Source organism: Polypterus senegalus, chromosome 4 (genome assembly GCF_016835505.1).
Source record: "Polypterus senegalus isolate Bchr_013 chromosome 4, ASM1683550v1, whole genome shotgun sequence".
Lineage (NCBI taxonomy): Eukaryota > Metazoa > Chordata > Cladistia > Polypteriformes > Polypteridae > Polypterus > Polypterus senegalus.
The window spans coordinates 19122356-19134394 of NC_053157.1; the positions used below are offsets into that span (position 1 = coordinate 19122356).

A 12039-nucleotide genomic window follows, 5' to 3' on the forward strand; every position below is an offset into this window, starting at 1 on the left:
CAGAAAAGTGGACTAGCACCCTGTCCATGGTTGATTCTTTTCTTGTGCCTGATGAAGCCAGGATTATTGCTGTTCCCCCACAACCCTGAATTGGATTACGTGTGTTTGAGAATGTTATGAGCGAGTAGGAAAAGGAAAAAAAAAAATAAGGCAAAGAAGCATTGTCTCCATTGTCGTAACCATGGCCTTTTTATCTTTGCAGGACTGAATCTTGTTGCGTTCCTCATTATTGTGTTTTCCTATGGGAGCATGTTCTACAACATTCACAGGACAGGCACCAAAGCACCCGAGTTTAGTAACCACATTAAGAAAGAGGTGACCATTGCCAAACGCTTTTTCTTCATCGTATTTACAGACTCTCTTTGCTGGATCCCCATCTTCATCCTCAAATTGTTGTCCTTGTTGCAAGTGGAAATTCCAGGTAATGACTTGCCTTTCTCTGCATCGAGCAATCCAACCTGGGTGGGATGTGAAGACAAAAGAAATGGACAGAGGCTAATTTTCTTAACAATTGTCAGTTTCATTTTCAGGTTTTGTGGGGAGACACCCTCATTAAGTGATTACTATTTACTGATTTATTTGTTCTAAAACAAACAAACTGAAAACTGTTTGATATTTGAAGGCTATGAGAATTAAAGAGTAATATGATAAGATAAACCAAAATGAGCTGAAATGAAAATTCAAGTGTACAATTATGAACAGGTACGGTGGGTAACAGTTCTTATCTCGGATTTCAGTAGGAAGCACTCCTGAATCATTGCCAAACATGGAGCAAAGAGAAAGACCAAAGTATACAGATTTTATAGTCATTTTATTTAACACAGTAATAGTAGATAGATAGATAGATAGATAGATAGATAGATAGAGGAAAGGCACTCAGTAATAGATAGATAGATAGATAGATAGATAGATAGATAGATAGATAGATAGATAGATAGATAGATAGATAGATAGATGTGAAAGGCACTATATAACAGGATAGATAGATAGATAGATAGAGGAAAGGCACTATATAATAGATAGATGTGAAAGGCACTATATAACAGAATACAATAGATAGATAGATAGATAGATGTGAAAGGCACTATATAACAGGATAGATAGATAGATAGATAGAGGAAAGGCACTATATAATAGATAGATAGATAGATAGATGTGAAAGGCACTATATAACAGAATACAATAGATAGATAGATAGATAGATAGATAGATAGATAGATAGATAGATAGATAGATAGATGTGAAAGGCACTATATAATAGATAGATAGATAGATAGATAGATGTGAAAGGCACTATATAACAGAATAGAATAGATAGATAGATAGATGTGAAAGGCACTATATAACAGAATACAATAGATAGATAGATAGATAGAGGAAAGGCACTATATAATAGATAGATAGATAGATAGATGTGAAAGGCACTATATAACAGAATACAATAGATAGATAGATAGATAGATAGATAGATAGATAGATAGATAGATAGATGTGAAAGGCACTATATAACAGAATACAATAGATAGATAGATAGATAGATAGATAGATAGATAGATGTGAAAGGCACTATATAACAGAATACAATAGATAGATAGATAGATAGAGGAAAGGCACTATATAATAGATAGATAGATAGATAGATGTGAAAGGCACTATATAACAGAATACAATAGATAGATAGATAGATAGATGTGAAAGGCACTATATAACAGGATAGATAGATAGATAGATAGATAGAGGAAAGGCACTATATAATAGATAGATAGATAGATGTGAAAGGCACTATATAACAGAATACAATAGATAGATAGATAGATAGATAGATAGATGTGAAAGGCACTATATAACAGAATAGAATAGATAGATAGATAGATGTGAAAGGCACTATATAACAGAATAGAATAGATAGATAGATAGATAGATAGATACTTTATTAATCCCAAGGGGAAATTCACCTACTCCAGCAGCAGTATACTGATACAAGACAATATTAAATTAAAAAGTGATAAAAATGCAGGTATAATAGACAATAGCTGTTAATAATAATGTTAACGTTTACCCCCCGGGTAGAATTGAAGAGTCGCATAGTGTGAGGTCTCCTCAGTCTGTCAGTGGAGCAGGACGGTGACAGAAGTCTGTCGCTGAAGCTGATCCTGTTCAGTGGATTCTCCATGATTGACAGGAGTCTGCTCAGCGCCCGTCGCTCTGCCACGGATGTCAAACTGCCCAGCTCCGTGCCTACAATAGAGCCTGCCTTCCTCGTCAGTTTGTTCAAGCGTGAGGCGACCCTCTTCTTTATGCTGCCTCCCCAGCACACCACCGCGTAGAAGAGGGCGCTCGCCACAGCAGTCTGATAGAACATCTTTTAGGACATATTTTACTGATAGAACATAGTAAAAGGAAGAGAAATACAGAAGGAAAACAAAGCAACATAATCAAATAAAAATAAAGAGCTAACTGCTACTCCAAGTGCAACTTAATAATAATTAGTCTCACCTAATGCACTTACCCACCAGTTTTACTCCAAATCCTCCTTCCTTCACCACCATCAACCCCTTTACAACCTTCTTCCAGATCCCTTAAAATGTTCTCTACTTTTAATGGACTGATGGGAAAAAGGTAGCTTTATACCCCTGGAGCCTCATATATAAAACCTTGCTTTAGATTCCATACTAAAATTGTGATTACACTCAAAAGGTAAAAATGGCACACACACACACTAAATTCATTTATGGATTTATTAAACAGTAGGTGCCATGGCATGTGGACCACCACATTCCTTCATAAATCTCAAATCACCTTAAAACTATTCACGCGTTGCACATGCTTTAAGTGACTCACCATGACATCCTGCCAATAATCATGTATGGCATAAAAATGCCTTTGTTGAACATTCATGATCTTTCGGTTTTTTTTAACCTTTAATTTCTCTATTCCCTAATGGGGTGTCAGGCAGCAATCAATCAGAACAAAAGAGGCTACGGGACACCATAGATAAAGTTCGCAGGACACCCCTTTAGACTCAATTTCAGATGTCCAGCATGCATAGCCATTGTCTGGAAACAATCAATTGGGAAAAAGAGGTGTGGATGACCCAGGAAGTCATGGAGAGCTACAATAAAGGAAGACCACAGAGCTTGTGGTGCCACAAATAGGACGCAATGGCTGTCAATTCATGCCCAATATTTATGATCTAATTACTATATAAATGTGGCCGTGTTCCTGAGCGATGTCTTTACTACAAACTGTGGGGGAACACAGAAAATGAAAATGTAGTGAATGTGAACTTGAGATTTTACTGACTGAAATGATGAACCCTCTGCAAGAGTTAAAAACCAAAGAGTATGAGCAAGTGACAGCAGCTGAGTACAGAAAGAAATAGCAATGTGCCATTGTGCAGTGCCCAGACTGCCGCCAGTTATGTGTACACAACTGCCAGATATTAAGAACTTTCTTCTTGAACATAAAATAATTCTGCTAAGTAAATGCCAATGTTGCAGTACACACAGGTCTCTTTACATTTCACTTGCATCATCCAAAAGTCTTTCAAGTCTTTGCTGTATGTCCTGAGGGACAGCGTCTGGGTCATTAGCGCGTTCGTCTTGGCCTGTTTCAGGTGGCAGAAGCAGTCCATGTTCCTGCACTATGCCATGCCGTACTGCATAAGCCATCACAATGTGGGGCTGTCCAGCAGTGTTCAAACATCTACCCTTTAATGAACCAGTGATATGTTCTATCACAGATCGTATGTGGGAGCAGCCATCACGATATCTCCTCTCTAGTGGTCTACTGAATATCATCGTAAAGAAAGATTACACATGTTCTAAACTTAATTGCAATCCTGTCCAAAAAATGAAGAGATTTAAGAATTACTGGTTGTTTTACACCTTCTGGCCCCTTAAGCTTCTGTAATATTCTCCCCCTCGACTGCCTGCTGTTTTGTCTTTCTTTGAGGTTACCTTTGCTTTTCCCTGTCTGTTCTCCTAACTTTGTGCCCACTCGTATTACTTGTTTACTTTAAAGCTCTCCACTAACACTGTTTGTATTCTTTCATATTAACAAACCCTGATGCTGCCACCCTCTTAACTGTTTTACTTTCTTAAATCCGGTATGCTTTTTACACACTTCTTCCTTTTTACTAAGACAAACTCACTTACTGAAGTTATTTACTGTACTTATTCTTGTCTGTTTCTACTGCCACTTGTGCTTGATCGGTGCTTCCTCACTAGATACCTGTCTACATACCACAGAGCCCCTCTTTTAACCGCTTTCAAGTCAGCGGCCTACCTGTACTGTAGCTGTACTTAAAATGAATGTATTCTTACTTATAAACGCGTGTGAGCCCCAGCTTTCTACTAGCACTAAAGCTTAACTGTACGAGTGCTATATGGTGCTCTATTTAGTTATTCCTTATGTGCCTTAACTTCTTCCCACTAAGGAATTGGTGTTACATTTAATTACTTGTCACTGCGACGGCAGTTATTTAATTACAGACTTGCTGGTTTCACCTTCCACTTACTGCTTCGCCTCACCAATGCTAGTTTTGAATGCAAGTAACAAGCACAAGTAACTTTTGTGGTAGTTGGCCGGCTTGTCATCCCAGGCCAATACCCCCAGGCCACCAGATGGAGCCCTCCCTGCAGTATGGAGGAAGACCAGCAGGGAGTCATGGACTTTGTAGTTTTTTATCCTCAGCCCTGCTGGGTACCACAGGGGCCACAAGAGGGAGACTTCTTTATGCCCTATAACCAGGAAGTGCGTCAGAGGAAGAGCGACGTGCTTCCGGGGTGAAGAAAAAGGACTCGTGCCTGACCCGGAAGTGATAGTGAATCGTGAGGACTGGGGATTGGGAACACTTCCGGGTCAGGGAGAATAAAAGGACTATGAGAGCTCCCAGACAGCGAGCTGAGCTGGGTAGAAGGGTGGCAACGCGTCTGGGAGTTGGAGGATTGATTTATTGTATTTGTTATTGATTGTTTATGAGTATAGTGGAGCAGAGGGTGCTTTGTGCACTGTGGTGATTTAATAAAGTCATCGTTTGGACTTTTACCTGGTGTCTGGAGTCGTGGACAGGGATTCAAGGGAGCGCTACGGCCCTAATCTGTCACACTTTCCAAACGTTTTTCCAAACACTCAGCTACTTTCTGCTCCTGTGCAAGTGAAAAAAAAAAAAGCAAAACACTTCTAAAGGGGAAAAAAAGCTTTTAAAACTCTTTAAGGGGACCCCACATTTTATTTCTAAAGTCACAGCAATTTGCATTAAGTGATTTCTCTTAAAGTCACACACATACGTTTCCAAATTTCCAAACTGGACAAGTCTCCCTGAATCCAATGCTAGACGTGACATGACTGCTTGAAGTTTTGCTTGGGCAGCAAGTGAAACGCTCCTAAAAAGGCTTGTGCCCCAGCTTTTGAAAAGATAAAGTTAATCCCATCTATTTAACAGGAGCACATGTGAAACACCTAAACTATATGCTGTATGTACGGTATCTCCATTTAGTTGACAAAATGAATTTAGTGTAAAGATTGCTGGTTGCAACCAAACATACTCATGTTAATAGTCCAGTCCATAGCATGGAGAGTGAATACCGGTTTATTTAGCTGTTATATTTAGGTATTACATTTGTATGACAGGGCGGCATGGTGGCGCAGTGGGTAGCCCTGCTGCCTTGCAGTTAGGAGGCCTGGGTTCACTTCCTGGGTCCTCCCTACATGGAGTTTGCATGGTGTCTGTGTGGGCTTCCTCCCACAGTCCAAAGACATGCAGGTTAGGTGCATTGGCGATTCTAAATTGTCCCGTGTGTGTGTGCTTGGTGTGTATGCGTGCCCTGCGGTGGGCTGGCTTCCTGCCCGGGGTTTGTTTCCTGCCTTGCGCCCTATGTTGGCTGGGATTGGCTCCAACAGACCCCTGTGACCCTGTAGTTAGGATATAGCAGGTTGGATAATGGATGGATCTGTATAATAGGTGCGCGTTTTTTGATGAAGATAAAAGATGAATTTGGCACCAGGTTTATATTGTTGAGGTGTGATTCGGATATCATTATATGGGTCTATGTATTGAAGATATAGATATTTACAGTATATTGGTGGTTTATCATTTATTTAAACCAGTGATGGCAAACCTTTTAGAGATCGAGTGCCCAAACTGCAACCCAAAACTCACTTATTTATCGCAAACTGCCAATTTAACCTGAATATTGAGGTTTTAGTTTAGAAAAAACAACTCATACATTAACATCTTTTGTCTTAAAAGAAAAACACAATAACAGAGCTTTCAATGATACAAACAACTTTTTATTGAAAGGTAAAAGTTTGCATTTGGCATGCTTTTGAACAATTAATGTGATTTTTGCTGTTGTATGCATGCTGATAATTTGTCTAACCTTGGCTCATACCTTGTAAGCTTGAGAGCAACACATGCAGCACTCAGGTCATCTGTTAGTCTGTTTCTGGCATCAGATTTGATTGCATTGAAAGCTGAAAACAGCTGCTCACAAGCATAAAATGTTTCAAACAAAGTAAGGAAAGCAATCACAAGTACTTTCATTGGCTTAAAATTATTTGGCAGAGAATTCCACACTTTAAGGATTTCATTTTCAGAACTAACTGTGCTGTCCTTTGTCATCCCTTCTATCTTCTCAAGTGTTTCACGCAGGTCCTCCCCATTAACCTTCGTTCCCGTTCTCTCTCCCTTTTTTTTCCCCCTTTCCATCCGCCTTGCGCTTCTATCATATATTACAGGGACGTGGATCAGGTGTGGCGATTTGCAGCTCCCGGGCAACGATTACAGATGTGGACGACTCCTCAGCTGTGCACTTAAGCGAGGACCACCCGCATCATGAAGCTCCCAGGAACCGCTATGGCCACACTACCACACACCCCTCTAAGCCGCAAGTGCGGCGATTATCTATTAAAACTGGCCTTTTCAATTTTGAGCTGTGGACCCGCTATACCACATCCCCTACAACCCCACCATGGGAATCACCTTTGCCACAGACTCAACAGGTTGCTGTCCACGTCGCACGTGAGCTGCCCGCCTTACCCCAGACAGGGGAAGGAGGGAGTGCTCCCATTGGGCTGCTGGGCAGAGGGGCGGGTGATGCAAAAAATGTCCTCAGACGTGCACGGAGATGGGGAGGGGAGCAGTCTGGCTCCGTGTCCATCAGGCTTTCTAGTAAAGAACTCTGTGCTTGGGTGACAACGCACGTGCCCACGGAGAAGGCTCTGAGTGCCCCATCTGGCATGCGTGCCATAGGTTCGCCACCACTGCTTTAAACTGACTGAATCTAGCCATATCAATACTAATTGGTGCTAGAGATACACTATAGGTTTGAAAACAGTGTTACACTTCTCTTTTCCTGAGTAAGTGTGTAGTACTAGGATGTTGTACCATGTTAGCCATTTTGAATGTAGTGAGAAAATTTTGCTTGACTCCTGAGTAAGTGTAGATTCTGATGGTTGTAGTTACTTAAGGTTTATTTAGCTAGACATTCCCAACAGGATGTAGCACATGCTTGAGCAGTGCATGAAAAAGTCTAACACGTTTCACATTTTTCAAACTACTTTTAGATTTTTACATGTAGATTGCAGGCAAAATCCAAATGTGACCCGTAAAGTGAGGTCACAGTCGATATTTTCAATTTCAGTTTATTCTTATTAGTTGTAGTAGTATATGTGGACAATATATAACACTTCACCACCCTCCATAATAAACGAGAAGGAATTAAAATACAGAATTTCAGGTAACACTCCCACCTACTGTATGAGGCCAGTGTCCTATGCAACGTTTAACAATGCAACATAAACACCATGTGGTATATACAAACATACACTTACTGTATTTACAGGGAAACAGAAGGCCAAATTCCGACTGCACTAGGTCAGCCACATGACGAAAAGGATAATACATTTTGGGAATCACAGCTGTATAGATGAGCTGGATAAAATTTAGTTAGAATATTTTGATTCTCTCACTCCTGATATGGTAAATGGATATTTTGGCATTGTGTTCTTCAAATAGAAAAATGTATCTTTCCCTCTCGAATATATAAAAAGAAAATGGACTAAAAATGAATACAGACTTTGGCTCTTTGCTAATAATCAAGTGATTGCTCTAAGTGAGGTGTGTGTGTGACGCAAATGAAATGCAGCTTAACCGCTAGATGATGAAAAGCTAAATTTGGGACCCAAAGTAGTGTTTAGAATGTTTCTTTGTAACCATCCAAGGGGTCAGATGTATTGGCAAATATTGAATTTATTTCTCCCTTCCAATATAAATGTCAGTAATACAGACAACACAATGCAGTCAATGAAATGTACAGTTTGCATGACAATAACACCACTACTATGACTACTAAAACTGAATGGCTGATTATGAATGAGATTAACTGTATTCAATTCAGATTTTCTGCAGTCACTTGATGATATTTCTCAAATATAAACTAATTCTTCTTTTCTTTTTTAGGTTCTATCAGTTCATGGGTTGTAATTTTTATTTTGCCAATCAACAGTGCCCTTAACCCAATGCTGTATACATTGACCACTCGCCCATTTAAGGAAACAATACATCAAGTATGGTCCAATTATAGAGAAAGACGGTCCATCAGCAACAGCCACCATTCATACACACCCTCGCTCCTATGGCTGGAAATGTGGCCTGTACAGGATGCCTCTCCAGTGCTGTCTACGCCAGAATTCCTGGAAAATCCTACTGAAGTGATTTCTAGTAGTTTGAGAAAGGATGAATATTTACCCGCAAAAAGCATCAGTGGGACCTGACTTTTTATGACATTGTCTGAAGTGAAATTGTATTTGTCATGTACAGTATTGTTCAATATGGTAAAAGTGAACCAATGCTTCACTAATGCAGATGTTATTCAACTGAAATCACTATTTAATAGTGTATGAGAAACAAAATATAAACAACTTAATATTTATCAAATAAGGAAAAAATAATCTAGCCCACATAATCTATTGGTTAATGTCAGCATGCCAAGTGCACCCAGACTGACTGGCACTGTAAATAGAGGAAATGTCAAAAAATAGATGCTATGAAAAACTTACTGCTGTGGGCTGGCGCCCTGCCCGGGGTTTGTTTCCTGCCTTGCGAACTGTGTTGGCTGCGTTTGGCTCCAGCAGACCCCCGTGACTCTGTAGTTAGGATATAGCGGGTTGGATAATGGATGGAAAAACTTATAAATACTAATTATAGGAAAACAAATCAATTATTATTATCAATGAAAAAATATGAATATGATAATTGGAAATGAGCAAATGTTTCATTATAAAAATAATTCATAGAATATAAGCGGAAGTGGATTAAGCGGGTCTGAGAATGTTGAATTATGTTCTGGCTTTCTTACTTTATTTTTGTGTTAATCAGGTAGCTAAGCATCATAGATGTCATAACCCTATAGCTTTTATGTATGTATTTACTTATTGATTCTACTGAATTTAAATTTGGTTTATATTTAAACATCTGAAAAATCCAAGTTTTCTTTTTAGGTGCAATCTTTTGTCTATTCCTGCTTTCATTTCCATGCAACTTGTGGCATTCCCCAACACCAGCATTTATAAAATCAGTGATCTGAAATCATAGTCATATGCAACAGATATCTAGACATGACATACGGTTTACATCTCCAGCACGGCCACAGTCTTTCTGAACAAAGGTGGTAACCTGAAGCAATAAATGGTCTTGCCCTCGAGGTCTGTTCATTTTTTGTAGACCTGATGGCTTAAAATTCTGTTTTACCAAGTGCCCCCATAAAATGTTGCACTGGGTGGCACTGCTACCTCATGGATTCAGTGCCTGGATGTTGTCTGTGTGTTCTCCCCCAACGTATCAGTGGGTTTCCTTCCAAATCCCTCAGGTGAATCTGTGTGATAATTCCAAACTGGCTGTGTGTGAGGGAACAGGCCTCATGATTCACTAGTACCCTGCTCATGGTTGTTATTTGCCTCGCATCCTGACTTAACGCGATCTGATCTGAAAATGTTATGTTTTTATCTCTGTAACAATAGAAGTCAATGTTGCAATAGTCACCTCATCCACCTTCAGACATCAGCTGGTAACCCTGATCACTGTGTTCTGCAGTGGATGATTTTGGGAAAACGTTTTACAATCTGAACATCCACACACAAATTGACGAATCGGTCATTCTGGAATGCAAATCACAGATGAATATTAATCAGAATTCTAATTAAGTGTATCAGGTTCAATGAGTATTTTTGCTAGTTATTGAGGAAAAAGTCCAAACTGTGTCAGATTGGTTAAATAGCAGGCAGTGTAACAGTATCTCTACAGTCTTGATTTCTACAATGGTTGTAAGCAAATCTAAACTGAATGTGTTTTGTGAAATGTATGGCGGTAGATGACATATTCTGTTATGTTGTATTAGGTGCTCACTTTCTGAATATATATATATATATATATATATATATATATATATACAGTATATATATATACACAAGCTATGCTACCCGCCTGAGACAGGTTGAATTCTAATAAGCTTATTTCTGTCCGTCTGGCAGTTACATTCCATTGGACGTATTCAGTGTTAACATTTGCATTGCACAATCTATCGCAGCATATTTTGTAATGCTTTCAGTATAAAATGCATTGCGTTTTTCATTTCAACATATGGCGGATCACATATCCCATACAAAATTGTATATAGCAGAGACATGCTGTAATAAGTGGATGGTCACAGAGATTTAGAGACTTGTACTTTTAGTAAGGCAAATATATATTGTGTCAAATGATTGTGTTTACAATCTGCCTTTAAAATACTCCAATACTGCTCTTTCAAGTTCAAGAACAAAGTGTGTTTAAAAGGACTTTACGGAGTACTCTTTGTGCATGTCTAGGCGTGAAGCACAACAAGCAGTACTAAAAGTGGGTTCACACAAAAATACTTGGGAAAAGTCCCTTTAAACACACTTTTTTCTTGAACTTGAAAGAGCAATATTGGAGTATTTTAAAGGCAGACTGCATATCCAATAAACTTCACGCATTTGACTCCAGTTGTCTCCTCCTGGAAATTAAAAGAATTCACAGGCGTCTCCATCAGTGCCATCAATCTCTTTGAATGATCTACAGGATTGAAAACTCAGCCAGGTAGTGAACCAAATATATTAGAAGTTGCCACGTTTTTGCTGGCACAAGAAATGCCTGCAGTTGATGGTCAGTGTCAAAGTGCTATGTGTCTGAGTGTGTATTTATTTTCTGTAATTTAATTATCTATAGAAAATGAGCAAATACTAATTGGCTTCTGCAGAGGCATATGACAAATTTCCTCTGTGTCACTAGGAGAGAACTTCCTAACTTCCATAGATTTTTTTTCCCCTACTGCATGGTAATGGGTCTGTTTAACGTGTGAAATTTTTAGTTAATCTGAAAAGAAAATGGGGACGGCAGTGAATCAGATAATGTTTGGAAACTTTCATTTTACACAAGAATAGCCAATGCTCCTAGAATAAAGGAATTATATGTGATTAAGCTCAGTAAAGGCCAGCAGTTACACGTACCCATAAGCAAGTCACTTGCATGAAAAGCATACTCTGTTATAGCACACCGTTTTCCAAGTCTGTTAGTACAACACTATTTCATGTACTAAAATCCCACTTGAGGCAGTATAGTTACATAGTGGTTAGAACTGCTGCCTTGTGGATCCAGTGTTGTGAGTTTGAGTCCTACACCTATTTGTTGTTTGTTTGTATTTTTCTGTAGATACTCACTTACCCTCCCACATCCCAAAAGCAGGCATGGGAAGTTAAAAGGTGCTTCTGTGTTTAATCAGTACGGGTGCAAGTGTTTTGTGTGTAGGCCCTGCGATGGACTGAGAGCCAATTCAGGTTTGGTTCCTGTCATGTAGCCAGTGCCTCCCACGATGCTGAACTGGATTAAATGGGATTTAGTATATTGTGTTAGAATATTCCTGATTTTGACAAAAGGTTGTTAAATGATGCAAGTTATTTTAACTAGTCACTTTTGATACTAACAAAACACAAACTTTTGTTTCACATTCTATGTTAACT

General features: G+C 39.1%; 1 protein-coding gene across 1 annotated transcript in view; it reads left to right on the forward strand.

Annotated features, from left to right (window-relative positions):
* The window catches only part of rxfp1 (relaxin family peptide receptor 1), a 176199-nt gene extending 167421 nt beyond the window's left edge, over nucleotides 1-8778 (forward strand). Inside the window, exons 17-18 of the mRNA XM_039752700.1 lie at nucleotides 203-421; nucleotides 8465-8778. Coding sequence (XP_039608634.1) covers nucleotides 203-421; nucleotides 8465-8778 — 533 coding nt within the window. The remainder of the gene's footprint in view (nucleotides 1-202; nucleotides 422-8464) is intronic.
* Nucleotides 8779-12039: the final 3261 nt, after the last annotated feature.